Below are 17987 nucleotides of genomic sequence, written 5' to 3' on the forward strand. Positions count from 1 at the left end.
CTGATTTGAAAACCTCTCTACATTCACAACTCTATTTATCTATTTCTTGGGAAATTTTTTACCCTTCAAACTACAATTGGACTTCAAAGAAGATTTTTTCAATGTTACATCTTTCTTTGACCATTGTTTTCTTAGATCAGGTAGTTCAAATTACTTGTTTCCTCCTAGAACCAAGGAAGATGTTCTCCCCACAGCTGAAGGTTCACTCACTTTTTTGTGATTTACCTAAGATTTGTTTTACAAATCCTTTCTTAATATAGGATTTGGAATGTGGCACTGGTCAATGATTACTGTTGGAAACTAACTTAGTAATTAAATTCAGCTGGGAAGAAATCCTAGTTCTGCTTTATATATTGTTTAATTTTGACAATCAATAGCCTCCTTTTATAGATAGGACATTCTCTTAGCAATATTTATTGACATTCTACAATATGCCAGTGCTTGGGGTGCAACTGAGAACAAGAGACACATGGTCCCCACTCTCACAGAACTTTTATGTCAGGGAGAGTATAGGCAAGTATATAAATTATTTCAGTACACTGTGATGTGAAAACCTGAATGCTATGGCAGGACAGAAGGAAGATACCACCCAGATTTGGAAGCGGGGCAATGGGAGGTAGACCTTTCCCAGATAAAATGGTATCTAAGTTGAGTTCCAAAGCAATCAGTCAGACAAAGCAGAAAAGGGCAAATAGGGCTTAGGCAACGTTTTTGGGGAGAGTAGGTAGCATGCATAACATTACATAGTAGAAATAATGATTTAAAGGAACTGGATGCTATTCAAGCATTAATAGGGAACTTTCAGGTTGCAAGTGACAGAAATCCATTTCCAACTAGCTCAAATGAAAAAACATATTGGCTCATTGACCCACTTATGAGTAGACTTGGCTGGCATCAGGGAGAAGATAGAGGGACTTAAAAAATGCCTCAACTCTCTCTTCATCTCTGTCTCTGCCTTTTGATCCACTTTTTGGATTATATTTGTTCTCTACTTCGGTGGACTATCTTCTACAGCTGAGAAGAAAGATGCCAGCAGCACTAAATTCATAAAACAGTAGCTTTGTCATTAGAAAGAAAAAGGAACTGCTATTTTCCATTTGCTCCAGCTTGTGGGATAAGTGATTTTACCCTCCTTTGAAGTTACCAAGTTAGCCTCACACAGTTTCACGGATGCTGGCAGAAGGCATAAGATTCCTGGGTCAGAGACAAAGGACTTTCTCTTGGCACAAAAGTCAGCTTGAACTTCATGTTCACATCAGTTCCCTTTGCTTCCCAAGGATCGTGGGATGATGTGGAGCAGCCCAGGTAGATACTACACACATAGTGGGATTGTGCGCAGCTGAACAACCCTCATTTTAGGAAGCCTTTGACTTTATAAAGGGGTGGTGTTCTAGTTTGCTAGCTGCCAGAATGCAATATACCAGAAACGGAATGACTTTTATAAAGGGGAATTTAATGAGTTAGTTTACAGTTCTAAGGCCGAGAAAATGCCCCAATTAAAGCAGGTCTATAGAAATGTCCAATCAAAGGCATCCATCCAGGGAAAGATACCTTGGTTCAAGAAGGCCGATGAAGTTCAGGGTTTCTCTCTCAAGTGAGAAGGCACATGGTGAACACAGTCACAGTTTCTTTCTCAGCTAGAACGGCACATGGCGAGCATGGTGTCATCTACTAGCTTTCTCTCTTGGCTTCCTGTTTCATGAAACTCCCTGGGAGGTGTTTTCCTTCTTTATCTCCAAAGGTCGCTGGCTCATGGACTCTCTGCTTCGTGGTGCTGCAGCATTCTCTGCTCTCTCCGAATCTCCTTCATTCTCAAAAATGTTTCCTCTTTTATATGACTCCAGAAACTTATCAAGACCCGCCCAAATGGGTGGAGATACGCCTCCAGCTAATCCAGTTTAACAACCACTCTTGATTAAATCACATCTCCAGTGAGATGATCTAATTGCAATTTCAGGCATACATACTGAATTGGGATTAGAAGAAATGGCTGCCTTTACAAAATGGGATTAGGATTAAACATGGCTTTTCTAGGGTACATACATCATTTCAAACCAGCATAGGTGGCTAGAAAATCTGCCCAAACTCTGCTCTTCCAGAAGATTATTTTTATTATGGCAGTCAGGAAAGAAATCTGCTCTCTGACCTGGAGGGAGATTTCATCTCTAGCTTTCAAGGTTATTTGCTATGCAGACATCCTTGAAAAGACAGCCAGAAATAAAAGATGTCACAGTACGTGTAGAAATACCATGGAGAATTACTCTTAGTTTGCCAGGGCTGCTATAACAAATATCACAGACTGGTTGGTTTAAATACAGTAATTTATTGTCTCATTCTCTCAAAGGCTCAAAGTCTAAAATCAAGGTATTGGCAGTATCATGCTTTCTTCAAAGTCCTTAGCATTCTGGTAGTGTGTTGCTGCCATAGTGCAATCTCTGCTTCTGTTACATGGCCTCCTCTCTCGTGTCTGTCTCCTACTACTGTGTCCAAATTTCCCACTTGTAAGGACCCCAGACATATTGGATTAAGGCCTTCTCTGATTGTTTGGCCTTACCTAACTAATAGAATGAATCTTCAAAAGTCTTATTTACAAATGAGCTCACTTCAGAAGACCTGGGGTTATTACCTGAACATGTCTTTGTAGAGATAAAATTCAAAACATAATACCCTCCAACAAAAATTCTCATGGAAGGAATCAAGTTGGTGTGCCTTGGGTCACAAGCCCATCCCTAGACCAAGCACTTAGATAACAAGAGCCAAGAAATTGAGAGGATCATGCTTGATAAAGATGAGCCAGTATATTTTTTATGTGATTCGGTACAATCAGATGGTACAATAGAAGCCAAGGGAAAAGAAATTCAATAATTGACTTGAATAATTCTTCTTAATGACATTCTATAATCTAGATGTCCCATAATGTAATAAAGTAACTAAAAACAAAAACAAAACTAAGAATACAAAACCGAAGTTAAACAATGCCACATGCTTTAGGAAGATAAGGTTCTTCAGTTGTGAGTGAAGTATTCCATCTACCACAGCGGAGAACTGTGGGGATTACAAACCTGCGTGACACCCTATGAACAATGAAAGCAGTCAATAAGGGTCAACAGCTTTCCTTTGTAAAAATGAGTCACTGTGACCTACCCATGGCTCAGTGATCATACTCTTACTCCTAGATCTTTTTCAACCACTGTTACAAGTAACCAGTCATTATATTTGTAGTAATGCAGCTTTTCTGTACTCCCTTATACCAGTTCCTTATAAACAATGTCCTTTACTCCTTCTGATTATGCCATGGGTACCAAATCCTTTGACTTATCAGTTGCACCAAGTCATGGACTAATTGACAGGATATGGATGAGTGACATTTCATTTCTGTTCATCTCATTAATTTGGATCAACTCTGACTGATTAGTTCTCATCCAACATGAGCAAGAACGGCTCTGTAACTTGGTGCTGTACATAGGGTAGAATGATCTGTGACTGTTGTTTTTCAGGGAAGATGATAGATTTTTGTTTATTTATTGTGCACATGATGCTTTCTTACATTTTTGCACCTATTTCTTTTTTCTTCCCCAAGAATTGGCTCAAATAAAATAAAAATTCCTTAGTTCTTTCTTTAGAAAAGGAAAAAGTTATGTGTCAATTCCAAATAAAGGAGCTAAGGAAAATAGAAACAGATCAGGAAAGGACATTTTACAATTTATTAATATGTATCAGTACCTCTTAAAGTGTTTCTTTTCATTGAAAAGAACTGAAGAATGTTATAAAACCAGAAACTAGTAAGAAACCACATACTTTAAAAGATTTACCATTTGCTTTTTATAGCTTTATTGACTATTACCAAGTTTCAGTGTTTCAGATAATTAAATACTGCATTGGGAACATTAAAAATACAAACTAATTTACCAAAATAATTGTATTCTGAATATTATGTACAATATTATACATTTTACATTACATAAAGGGTTTTTATACATAAAGGTAAGATTTATGATTATTGAAAATCCAAAATACAGTTGAACAAAACATTCCTATGCATACATACACAATCTCTCATCCAGGATGATCAAAACCATGCATGAGTGTGGTTATTCAAAAATAAAATTATATTCATATAATGGTAGAAACTGAAATTTATCTTTATTAATCTGAGAGTATTGTTTTTAAAACTACATACATATGAATTATATAACCTAGTCCTTATATATTTAAAATTCTTACGCTTTCGACTGAAATATTGTCTGTTCCAAGGGAAAGTTTTTATTTTATTTTTTATTTTAAGGGATTTATTATGATTCATAATCACTAAATATATACATAGGCAAACAGGAGACCCAATCCCAGTAAAGAGAAAAATCAAGAGGGTCTATCATATTGCCATGTATATGTTACTGTAGAGTTTCAAAAAACAATCCTATTAAATTGTATGGCTTGGTTTGCCTTCCTACCATATTCATCATCAAAGGGATTACAAATTTGGGTGCAGAGCTTACAGGGGATTAGAATTAGGTACTGAAAAAAACAGCACTAGGGAACTTCAGAAAAAAGTACTGAGAACGGGTGCTCAAGTAGAAAACACCATGCATACAGACTAAATTCGATTTTAAACAATGTCCTTCAGAAAGGTTAGTACACTGATGTGTTATACCTCATTTGAACACTGAAATACCTAATTAAGTCCCGAATACTGTCACATGAGTTTTAGTACATGTCACCATTAGATTAGATTCCTCTCAAGCAGAACAGCTATGATTTTCAGTATTGCCAAACACTTTCCAATTGATTTGAAAAAGTCAGAAAAGCAAGCAAAATGCCTTTTCCAATTGTATGTCACTCTGTCTATAGAGATACATAAAATGGTGAAAATTCCACCAGAATTACGCACAAGAATCTGGAAAGGACAGCAATTTCTGCTTAAAGTCTGCATGTCATTTTGCAGCATTCATTGTTTGTATATCCTGCATTTTATCTAGGTCAAACCAACAACTTGGAAAACAGAAGGCAGAAAGATAACAAGTTGAAACATAAACAAAATCAATGTTCTTTCCAACATCACATAAACTATGAAAAATGAGAGAATCAGAGCCTAAAGTTTGCTTTATTGTTTTTCTTCTGGTTCACGTTTGGCTTGAATATAAAAGAAGATCTAACCTAGGTTATCAAAATATATTCATATAAATGAGCGTTTCTAATACAAAAGTTAAAAAAGTCTAAACTCTTAATTTTTTAAATTAAATATATCTGAGAGTTCAGTAGGCAGATTCATTTTTGAGCAGCTTGAAAAGAGCCTGATGGTTGAGCACTGTCAGTGAAGTCGGACACAGCTACATCTCAGCTCTTCGGTGTGATTTCTCAGCCACAGCAGCCCTGTCTTCCTCCTCCTCTTCGTCCTCCTCGTAGCGCTCCTCTCGGCCTTTGGGGCGATTTTCATCTCGGACATCTTGCTCTTCTCCATCATTGTTTTTATCATCGGCCTTAAAGTTAAAACAAAAAGAAAAACTAGCAAAGAGACCCAAAGTAGAGTTGGTGATACAAAGAATTCCCTCTAAAAAAGGGCATGTAAAGTTACTTAATTTTGGAAAAAGGAAACAAGCGAAGAAAAAGATCTTATGGGTACAGTCCCTCCTAATCCTTACATCACAACCTGTGCTAATCCGAGTCTGACCCCAGCGCATGTCGGAGGCAGCATTACCCAGTGGAACCTCAGCGAAGCAGGTAAGCTTTCTTCCGCCAAATTATCCAGCCACACATCTGGCTACCACACAGACACACACACACATAATAGAAATATATATATCCTAAGCATACATTTTCATCATAGGCCTCTTCAGCATTATGCTCCAATTCCCTTTTTTTCTCTTCAGTTAAATCTTCCTGAACCTAAAAAAAAGCAGAGATAAAACATGACACTTATTCAAAATAACAACTTTTGGTTTAGTAAGTTCAAAGTAGCAGAAATCAACCAACCAAACAAAAGACTGAAAAGAGATAAAAATCAATGGTGTGATTTGCCTACTAGGTAAGATACACCTACAATGGTAGCTAATGTGGTTGATTCTGAATTTTGGGACTTTTGTGTCTGAAGCTCTAATTTCTCTGAATAAGGATCAACACTCCCTTAAAACATATGAAGAAACTGAGCTCATGAAATTTAAAATTCCCCCTTTCTAAATGGGGAGAGCTGCAGAAGCTTGAAATCTCTGGTAGAATGTAAGCTCTCAGTATAGTCTGTCTCATTCTATTTGCTATCTTCGTTATCTAGATGTAAACCTGGAACATTGCAATTACTTAATAAATATCACTGAAAGAAGGAATCAATGAATGAACAGATGAATCAATGCAAAAGTATCTGCTCTACAGAGGTACAGTAAACACACACCATCACCTCTATACAATGGAGTAGACAACTGATGTATTTATTCTATAATTAAGAATAAACTTCTTTGGCTCAATTACCAAAAAAAATAAATAATTTCAATTTCTTCATGAAATAGTCTATTAAGCTGCCTCAAATCCTTACTCTCTCTAGGGCTCTAACATGATATTTTTCTGTTTTAAGTAGTTTTTAAATATGCTCTATTATTACTATTTTTCATTGAGCCCAATTATTTATCTCAAAATACAAGTAAAGGAATCAGACTCATTATGTTTTTGTTAAACAATGTATTTAATGAATATACATATTCCACAAAAATATAGGATGAAATATTTTCTAACTTGGTGACTATTTTGAAAACTATATATATGCCAAAAGTTTTAAGTCACTTGAATAATTTGAATACATTTTTAAAAATTGGTGACTACCAGTTAAGAATAATAGCATCCTGGTACCAACTGAAAGCCTAATCTTTTCTAGTGTCATAAAATAACAGGAATTCCTCTAGAATAACACACAAAATTACAGACATCTTTTTTTTTGGGGGGAGGGGACTGCATTAAAAATCTGAACAATGTACACAGGAAAGAAGGTATGCATATGCTGTAATTGAAAAGCAACAAATCAAGGGCCACCTCAAGACATCCAGCCTGGGTGAGACTGGAATGAACTACAACCTCTCAGACAAGTTCTGGGGGAACTTGGCCTGTCAGGAGCCTGAGAAGTTGATTCTGAAAAGATGCCCTAGACAGGGTCAAGCCTTTATGAGGTTCTTCCAACCAGCCCAACGTCGGCCAGACCCACAGCCTCAAAATGACTTTAGCACCAAATAAATACATTTTAGTGAGCAGGGCATGGAGTATCTTTTATATTCACTAAGAAGCACTTATTTCAGATCATATTAAGGTCTGATTAACTGAAACATCATTAAATTGCTTAAGCAATGCTGCTGATCTAGATTGACAAAGACATGTCTTCTATAGCCTTAATAATGAAAATATATTTGTGATCATTAGACATGTTATAATTGGGAGGAAAAATGGAGTTGCCCTTTTTCTGTAAAGGGCCAGATAGAGTAAATATTTTACACTTTCAGGACCATAAGGTCTCTCTTACAAGCACCCAGCTCTACCGTTGTAGCACAAAAGCAGCCATAAACAATACATGAACAAATAGGCATGACAGTTCCAATAAAATGTTACCTATAAATAGACTAGGCCATAATTTGCTGATTACTATTACAGACTATGGAGGTCAGACTGACCCAGACTAAAACTTTGGCTCCACAACTTTTCTGATTATATGAACAATGGTATTTGTCTTTATTGCAAGCAATTTAAAATACACACAAATAGAGAAAATAATTCGATCAGTTTCTTAAAGCTATCACCCAAGTTCTCCTCTACATCCTCCATCCCTTTTCCAATTTTTTTGATAATTAAAAAAAACATTCTAGACAGCATTAATTTCATCCCTACATAGTTAAGTGTACATCTTTAAAAACAATGGACATTGTCTTGAGTGACCACAATATACAATTAATAATTCCTTGGTATTACCTAATATATAGTCCATACTTATACTTTACTGATTGTCTCTAGATGCCTATTTATGGTTGGTTTGTTCTAATCATGATCCAAAGGTCACACTTATCATTGGTTTCACTTTCCTCCTTTTTCCTTAATGCTTATCACCTGTTGGCCTAGAGGATGACCCTCATTCTGGATTTGTTTATATCTTCCTTGGGTATCAGTTAACTCATTCCTCTAATCCCCACATTTCCCATAAATGAAAGTTAGCTTAAAGGCTTGAATAAATTCAGATTTAACTTAATAAGCAAGGGTATTTTAGAGGGGGTGCTGTAAATTTCATGTTTTCATTACATTAGGGAGCACACAATGCTGGCTTGTACTGCTTTCACTAAGGCCAAGGTTGGTCTGTGAGCTGATAAGGTGAAAGCTTGACCCTTCCATGCAAAAGTTCCCAAACCTCAGTTCATCCAGCAACTTCATCCGCTCATGACTGTGGCTGGAATCAATTATTTTAATTAGGGGTTACCAACAGTTACTTTCTAATTCCTTCATTCCTTCTGCATTTGCTAACTTCTCCAAAGAAGAACTTGCCCACACCAACTATATAGTTATCCTAAGATACAGTCTAGACAGAAAAGGCCAGATAGTTCATTTTTTCCTATTAATTTCCAGTGATCAGAGTAAGAGTTGTTGCTTTAAATACCTTCAATAATATCCAATGAGGAAAAAGAGGAAGAGTTATTATCATCATTTTGATTTTTTCCTTTTTTATGAAAAATAACTTATATACAAAAAAGCAACAAATTTCAAAGCACAGCACCACAATTAGTTGTAGAATATATTTTAGAGTTTGACATGGGTTACAATTCTACAATTCTAGGTTTTTACTTCTAGCTGCCCTAAGATACTGGAGACTAAAAGAAATATCAATATAATGATTCAGCAACCATATACATTGTTTAAACCCTACCTTCTCTGTATAACCTTACTGTCACCTTTTATTTTTTTCCCACTCTCTAGGGGTGTTTGGGTTATGCCCATTCTAACTTTTTCATGTTGGAAGGGGCTGTCAATAACATGGGGTAGGGAGATGGAATTAGCTGACATCACTATGATTTTTCTGCCTTCTCTCTATCTTTTGGAAAACTATTATAACCCAAGGTCTTTATGTGTTCATTATTCAATCAATTATATACTTTTTTTTGATGTCCACACTGTTCCATTTTTTGCCAATAGGAGTTCCTTTATATAGGCTCCTGTGCATTTTTGGCATGAGCCCTCCTGTCCTAGTTAACTTGTGAAAGGCACTTATAAACAGTATGAGCCTTACATTCCTCATATGTAAAATGAGAATAAAAAAAGTCTCTTTGTTGCCAGGTGGTTGTAGATGAGGTGATTACAGATACTGTTCATCACAAACCTGGTACACTGCTTGACACCAAATAAATTTTTAATTATGGAAGGTATTAAATCCGACCTGGGTAGGTTCTAATCACGGCTCTAACAATAGCAAGCTGTGTGGCCTTCAAACATTTAGTTAATTTCTCTTGAACAGCAAATTTCTATTTTTCTTTTTTAACCTCAAATTTCTTGTTTGTAAAATAAAGCGGTAGGATATAGAACCAGTAGTCACTAAATCATTGGTTCCATGGGTAAAGCCTGGTCCAGGGATTCGTATTTTTCACACATTCTCCAAGGTGATTCTTAGCTACACCAAAGAAGGAGTGCCACTCCCCTGACTGACGATGCATACCAGGTTAAGAATGTCCCTGGCACATGAGATAAGCCTTTTATGAAATCTTTCTTCACTACTCACAGGATCCACTGTGGAAAATTTAGCTTGTTTACCAGTTGTCAATAACATCTGAGTTGGGAAACACTGATTTAAATTACTAAAGAGTAATTAAAGGACTTAGTGAACCCATAAATTTCATAATTTTCCAGAATTTTAGAAAAGACTCTTTATAGATAGATACACTGAATGATTCTAATAATTTATTTTTCATGTTTGAACAAAAGTAATTCAAACTCATCTTTAAGGGATTACTGAAAAGGAACAAAATGACATGGACTTTCCAATCGATTTTTAAAATATGCTTAAAATGATAACCCAGAAGCTGGATGTGTTTTCTTTATAATGTAGACACACCAATTATGTGTCCACATAATTGGAACCCACTTTTAGCATCTTGCTAAAGCTTTGTCAAAGATTTTCCAACACTGTCTCTCCTTACTCATTTCTATGCATCGAAATTTAATGATTTAGGCATTTTAGAAACCAGCAATATGTAATTTGGAAAAGTTTAGTAATGACCAGAAAAAACCAACAACAATACTAATGGACCCGAGTCTGAAATGGGTTTCGGCTGGTTATTCTGCCCCTGTTTGTGTTATGCCTTTCTTCTACCCATCGAAGCTGTCATGGAATGAGCAAGGAACAAGGAGGCTTAGCCTGAATAATCAAATGGGCTGTGACGAAAGAAGCCCTTCCGCGACCTTAGCCATGGTGATGAGCATCACTGCTTGCTGAGTGATATCTAACAGGAGAGTTTCTACCGTCTGATAGCTTCTAGGCTTGGTGACTAAGAGGACAGTAGTCCCACGTGGGTGTGCACAATTAATTTCTTTTATTTAATTAATTTGTACATTTAGATAATTTTAAAGTATATAGTTTTTTTTGTATGCTGTATGGCAGGGTCCCATTTCATTGTTTCTCCATGTGAGTATCCTATTATTGCAGCACCATTTGTTGAATTTTTGTTGTTTGTTTTTCCTTTGTTTGTTTTTGCGTGTACTTTTGTTTTTGGGAAGCATGGGCCAGGAATTGATCCTGGGTCTCCCACATGGCAGGCGAGAATTCTACCACTGAACTACTCTTGCACCCCCTACATAATACTTTTTTGCAGTGTTGTAGCTTGTCTTCTGCACTCATAAGCAGATAAATATCTGGAGTATAAGGAACATGAGTATGGGATCACAGTGTGAAAGTCTTTCTCCTTCACAATCCCAAACAATAAACAATGCAGGTTTGTTAATAATTGATTATGTCCTAGAAAGACAACACTGCCACACTAAGAGGGAAGAAGGCAGGGATAGTGCACATTCCTAAAAGTTACACTTATTTTGAGTCTTCTACTCCCAGAGTTCAAGCCTACAACTTCAGTAGGCTGTACCTCTGAACAGGTATAGCCCTGGCAAGATGCAATTCTTCCCTAGGAGCAAATGCTAATGGAAATGAGTTTTGACCATGGAATGGAAGAGAGAGGAACTGACAGCAGCAACGGGTCTTCCATTCTAGTGGTTAATTGGGGCAGCTGGAAGACTCTGAGTCCTAATGGAGATTAAACCGACACATAGTTTTGTGACATACTATGATTTTCAGAGTGCATATTACGGTTTCCACAAATGCTGTCTCATACGCATATATACTTGGGAACAACACGATATCTGTTCCCACATATTACTTCCCTTTTTCTTTTTTTTTTCATTATGCTGTAGTCTCTTGGGAACATCTATATCACTAGTCCTTGAAAGGTATTTGGGGACCATTCTTTTCCCCTTTCAAGGGAAGAACTAGGAACAATGGAAAGAATGGGAAGAGCCAATAACTAAATATCTCAAAATCTACCCAAAAGTACAATACAGCCTGAACAAGGGAGGTTCAGGGACAGAAAGGAAAATGTATACAGTATAGGAGAAAGGCATGATGGGCTCCCACCAAGAGTCACATGGAAAACTAGAGCTTAGACAAGAGGGAATGAGCAGGTGCCAGCCATGAGAATTCCAGGCAAGCAACTATGAAAACTACCCGGGGTTAGGAACAGAGAGCAAAGGAGCCCTGCTCAGTTCCCCAGAACCACAGGGAGGTGAGCATGGCCTGAGGGGGAGGCTGCTGAGGATTAGGCAATCACTGGGCAGCAGCAATCTCCTCTGCCTTTTCACCATTCCTCCTTCCCTCTTGCCTCTCTGTCTTCCTTTTCTTTCTATCCTTGACCCATCCTGGAATTCAGGATTTCTCTTTCCACTTCAACTTATCATGATATAGAAATGAAAAATAATCTGTATTTACTGATTAAAATTTTATGTTTACCCTTCTGAATTTTTAAAAAGAAGCCAAGGTGAACCTTTTCTCTTTTAATCCCCCAAAGATCCCCGGCATCTGACATAATGGAACAAAGTGGTATTAGTATAGACATTCTGTTACGAGAGAAGCCTAGTGAGTATCTTTCTTGCCAAATGCCTTAATATTCAAGGCTGCTTCTTTCTGGAATGCTCTCTTCTGAAAGACAGCTCAGGGTTTTGAGATGAACACCAGGATGAGAGAAGGCAGAGAATAAAAAGGCCAGGCCGGTCAGAGTACACGTGACTAGAGATGCTGATAGAGATGCTGATAGAGGATGTGGGATCATTTCCTTTCCTGTTCTCCCAGTACACGCACAAATCACAGCATCAACTCTGAAAAGCTGAAAGATGCAATTCAATAGGGAACGCAGACCTAGTCAGGGGGTTTGGGCACACGGCTGCAGCAGCACATGTACTTGGAGCGGGGTCTCCAGAGGCGGGTGTGCTTGTTCAGGCAGCCACTCATCCATGCGCTCATACACACCTCCTTAAAGCCAAGGGCACACATTTGTAAGACAGCTGGCTGAGAAACGGCTATGAACCAGGGCTTTCATTTAAGGAACATTAACTGGTCCACAGAGACACTACACATGGGACCTTGCCTCACTCATATCATATTCCCAGATACTGAGCTTGATAGTTCACACCATGGAGGGCTGTGGCAAAACTGCTACAATGAATGGCATTCCATCAATCCATTACACAGATATGGCAGCACAATAAAGGGTACAGAAACCTGATTCACAATAATTTCTTGGAAGCCTGTAATTAAAAGCAATCATTATGAATGTTAAGACGTTCCTTCCAAATGCATTTTAGTCAACTGAGTTCCTTACATATTTTCCTTTTTTTAAATTGTTAACTTTAATTAAGATACTGAATTAGAAAGAGGCCAAAAGGAAGAAGAGTAAAATTACAAAACTGTTTGGGGGTGTTCGGTGCATTACAGTGACTTTATGGGCTACTCCTATTGTTCTTCCCTATTTCATGAGGGGAAGAGACAAGAGACAATTTCTTACATTAGGTCATGGAAGCCTTTTTTTTTTTGGCATAGGCAGGCTCCAGGAATCAAACCCGGGTCTCTGACATGGCAGGCGAAGGTCACAGAAGTCTTAACCCACAATTCCTGAAAATGTCTAGTAGTCACAGAGAGATGGATTCCTTTTCTCTGCTTCGATTATCCTCTAGGCAAATATCTCTGACTCCCACGATTACTTCCTCTTTAAACGGCCCTTTCTTACCTTGCCTAGGGCTCTACAGAAGACACGTCAAAGCTGACACTGCTGAGGTTATTTTATAAATAAGGTGAATGGGATAGAACAGATAAGTTGATTAGAATCCTGCATTAAATCCTACTACCTCCTCTTCTCCCTCTTCCTGGTATTGTTCTTCGACATTATCTTCCTGCTGGTCTGGGTTTCCTGCCATCTGTTGAAACAAAAGGAGAGGCTCTTATTACTGTCCATTGGAGATGTGTGTGCAGCTCTGGGAGAAAGAACAAGACCATGGAAAGTATGCTTTCAATGCATCAGCAGGCAGGAAATGATGAATAACCCTTTACCACACAAAGCTCAGGATGTCCGTTACCATTTTCCTCTGACTGCAGACATATCATTTAACAGAATGACCTCTAAACCAACCCAAGTGGCAAACCTTCTGTCAACGTGGGTTATGACTAATCTTTTACAGAATCCAGACACATATTAAAATACTTAGGTTAAAAAAATCACACTTGGTCGTAACATCTGCTTACCACCAAATGCTCCTCCATTTCTGCATTCTCTCGCTTTCGATTATTTTGTTTTTGCTCTTCATTCTCATCTGGCAGATTTTCCTCTCTCACTTGCTCGGCTTCCTCAAATTCATCTTCACCTTGATTATTAGGGTCATCTGCTGGATTTATATCCTCTACCACTGCCCTCTGTAACATTTTAACAGAAAGCAACAACTACTTCAAAATAGAGGATGGAATCGAATTTAATTTGAAAGGCCACATACTGGCTCAAAGCGAAATCACCCTTCACTGGACTCTTCAGACCTTTCCTAGCCATGACTCACTAATATCCACCCCAGGGTCAAAAGAGAAGATTCTTGTTTATTTGTCAGAGGTCAATGAATCAGAATAAAGTACAAATAGCACTTCTTTTCTGCAATTGATTCCAAAATAGTCCTCAAAACTCTGCTGTCACAAGTAATATGAGCCTAATCGAACAGATGAGGGGAAGAGCTATTAAGAGCCAAGGAATCAAGCAAGAGAAAAAAAAATCAATACAAGTTAAAATGAGAGATTTAGTCAGGCATATAGTAACCCCTTTCACTGGTAAGTTGATTTCTGTACAAACAAACTTTACTTTGCAAGCAATTTTTAAGGTGTGAGTAGATGAAGAGCAGGTGAAGGGAGAAAAGGCCCATTCCAGAAAGGACACAAGAAGAGGACCTGAAAAGGCGGCAGCATAAGAAGAAGGCAAACTCAAAGGCAAATGATTAGTTTCTGGTATGGATCAAATGTCTTTGCAACAAACACCACCACAAAACTGAAAGATGCTCCAGAGGCAAGGGGCACAAGGAGAAAGACCCGAGCTAACCTGATTTTTAGCAATATATTTGGAAAAATTACCTCCCCAAACTCACCCCGCCCCCCAAGCAGTCCTCAGTTACTGTGTTCCACAAAGACCATTCATATGATCAACATGAGAATAATATGATTTTTCACTTAAAACTCTCAAAGCACCTTCCAAAATAATACATTTCACTTTAAAGATGCAAAGTTTTAGAGCTTGAGATAGGTAGAAATGCTGAAGCTTGTACAAGCTTGCCCAATTTCTCCAGCATCATAAACAGGGCACTCACTAAAGCACTAAATGTTTCCAAGTGACCGAGAAGGCACAGAGCAAGATTTAGTCTCTACTGGCGTTCTCCAGACAACAACATTCTACTTCAATCCACTTAAGAGCCTTGACCACGAGCTCCACTGAAATCTTAGCTTATATATTACCTGCACGTCCCTGGCCATAGGCTTTTTATTCAAGTGCAAATGGCACTTTATTGGACATGCAGAGTGGCAAATCATCTTTACACTAATTCTAATTATTCCAAAATCTCTTGTCATATGGATTTCTTTTTGTGTTTAACCAATAATTTGTGTGGAAATACAGAAAAATGTAACACATTCTCTTTAGGAAAAAAGCATCAGATGTATTTTGCAAAGGGCTTACATTTTCACTAAAGTTCATAAAAATGGACGTATTAGCTCCAACTCCAATCCAGTAATAAGTGAGGTTTACCAGGCACAGTCTTTACATTGATTTAAAATAATTAGAAGAGATGAAGAGGGGATAAGCAAGGCTAACAATTTCTAATTCACAAAGGCACAGTAGAAAGGCAAATGTATTCCCCAGAACATGTAAACAGATGAAGTGAAAGCAAAGGTTTCTACAGCCAGGCATTCAAAGCATACAGCATTTTCCACATGTATGGATACTCGTCTTCTCCCTACCCCCACCCCATCTCCCCATGCCCCGTCCCAGGATCTAGCACTCTGTCTTGCTTTCCTGCTCTTGCACACTCTCTAGCTCTCTTACTCTTGGTCTTTCCTAAAAATATTATAGGGCTAGAGTGCCCTGGAGCATACTTTTGGAAATTCCAATGTAGGTGACAGTGGACAAATATGTTCTGCCACATCTCAGTGCAAATGAAGTAGAGAAGTGCTTCCACCAAGGTGGCTTTAGGCAGAGATCAGGAAAACCTTCTCAATGGTTATCAAGGAAGGCTATGGATCCTCCTTTCAACACACAGGGTAAGAGTGAACCGGGCCACAATAATAGCATAGACGGAATTTTATAAACATGGTGATGGATTTACTGGCAAATAATGAGAGGAGAGCAAATAATTTGTAGAAAATCATCTGTGCATGAACACCAGAACACACGCACTCAACATTTTCTGGCCTTTCCTGCAGGTGGCCAAGACCCTGGACCATCCAGGTGATTAGGTCTCTACTTATTTATATTCTAATTTTTCTATAGCATCGAGACAACTGAGCTCCTCTTTTCATTTCCCAAACCACACAACCCGATTTCTATATCTATTAAAACAGTCACTGGATTATTACATTACAGAAAGTGACCTGACATATCTAAAGCCCTAGCAGAGGGTTCACCATGCCCAGTCGAAGTGAATTCTCCTTCTCTGATCCCCTCCCCAATTCCCACCTTTGCCTTTTCTTCATCTTTCAAAGTTATTACATCTTTCAATGACTCTCAATTTTGCTTTATTCAATCTTGTTTTTATTATTCTAAAAGTCTTCAGATGGACAGTCTGATGTTTCCCTAGAAGAACTTTTCACCCATTCCCATCTCACACACACACACACACACACACACACACACACACACCATGGGTGAGTCCACATTACTGCTCATATTACATAATTATGCAAACCGTCTTCCTTCTACGTTTATACAAAAGCAAACATATCTGGAGTCATTAAAGCATTGGCATTTCCTTCCTGCCCTGTGAGTGTCTAAGTGCCATGACCAGGAGAGAACACACTTACGTCTGCCTCAGATTCTGGGTCAGTTTCTTGGGGCCCCTGTTCCTGGGGCTCATGCCCATTTTCTGTGTCTTCTGCTTCATCTTGGTGCTGGTTGTTTCTTTCATAGGCTGGCAAGTCAAAGGAACTAAAGTCAGCCTAAGAAGAACTGAACAGGGCTTTCCCTTTATACTCGAAGCAAAGCTAACCCATCACCCAGTCTCCTCCATCTAGATCAACTTGACCCAGCCATGGTATCTCAGCTTTTCTGAATAAAATAGCATCCTTTTCCCAGGCTCTATGTTTAAAGATATCCATGGGTAAGTGACACCATAACCTCCTAAAACAAATGCTTCTAACAGACATTGCATTTTTTGCCCCTACCAAAAAAAATTAAAAATGCACAACAATAACAAAAGCTCTTCTCAATAAAAGAAAGCCCAGTCAATTGGGCAGTACTGAAATTACCAACTATACCTTTTGGCAGTAACAGAAGAAAAGCAAATTACCAAAAGAAGAAATTGATAATGTTTCTGAAAATAAAAGAAAGAACAACCCCATATGTGGAGCTCGAAAACAAACACATCCCATCCTCTATATGACTGTCACCACATAAATTCATCCCATGCTTGTAATCACACAGATATTCACTTGCTACTTTTTTTGAAAAATATTTAAAACAGAAATTAAGAGCCCACAAAAAGGAGAACAAATACCTTTTCTAAAAATAAGTATGACACTAGGGGAAAATTTAAATATATAAAGAATATTAAGTTTATAGAAAATAGAGGAAAACTCACCGTCAGATTTCAAGTGCACAAAGGAACTTATTAAATAAAGAAGGGAAGAGACCATTCTCTAGTCCTACTGATAATGGAACAAAAGAGCTGAAAGTGCTGCATGGGGGATAAGGAAAACAATTTCTTGACTATAAGTGCTATAAAATATCAGAACAGGCTATTGAGGGAGTTTGTGCAATCATCTTCCTTTGGGCTCTTTAGAAAGTGATATATATCTAAGTATTAGTGTTGCCAGAGAGATAGTATAACCACTTTCTAGTTCTACGATCACAGTAAACAACATTTGATAAATGATATCCTAGATGCTCACCAAAAGCAAATGCTATTATTGACTTAATTTCAAAAAAATTTAAGGCAATCTACAAAGACTTCCAAGGTAAGGAAAAAATGTAGTTTTCTAGAGAATAACAGCCTTATGATCATTTGTCAGAAACTACCTATTTACTCTACAAAAAGGCTAAAGACTAGGGAAGAGATGGAAGAGAGCAAGTAGATCAATTTGGGAAGCTTTGGCTACCAGGTGCGCTGTAAGTAAAACAGACAGCAACCCATTAAAACAAAGTTTAATGAAGGAAAGAACCAAAAAACAAAAGGCACACGATTTACAAATCTTCTTTGCATTT

At 37.8% G+C, this 17987-nt stretch overlaps 1 protein-coding gene across 5 annotated transcripts in view; it reads right to left on the reverse strand.

The window, feature by feature from the left end:
- Window positions 1-3807: 3807 nt before the first annotated feature.
- Window positions 3808-17987, reverse strand: part of GOLIM4 (golgi integral membrane protein 4) — an 86413-nt gene continuing 72233 nt past the window's right edge. For 4 of the 5 annotated variants that reach the window (XM_077160967.1, XM_077160966.1, XM_077160965.1 and 1 more), the window contains 5 exons: window positions 16589-16695; window positions 13787-13954; window positions 13393-13461; window positions 5812-5883; window positions 3808-5477 (listed from right to left, as the gene is read on the reverse strand). In XM_077160967.1, the coding sequence (XP_077017082.1) occupies window positions 5328-5477; window positions 5812-5883; window positions 13393-13461; window positions 13787-13954; window positions 16589-16695 (566 nt within the window). In that variant the 3' untranslated portion in view covers window positions 3808-5327. The remainder of the gene's footprint in view (window positions 5478-5811; window positions 5884-13392; window positions 13462-13786; window positions 13955-16588; window positions 16696-17987) is intronic. The other variant, XM_077160968.1, reaches the window with a different exon arrangement.

The sequence above is a fragment of the Tamandua tetradactyla genome, chromosome 5 (genome assembly GCF_023851605.1).
Source record: "Tamandua tetradactyla isolate mTamTet1 chromosome 5, mTamTet1.pri, whole genome shotgun sequence".
In the NCBI taxonomy this organism is placed as follows: domain Eukaryota; kingdom Metazoa; phylum Chordata; class Mammalia; order Pilosa; family Myrmecophagidae; genus Tamandua; species Tamandua tetradactyla.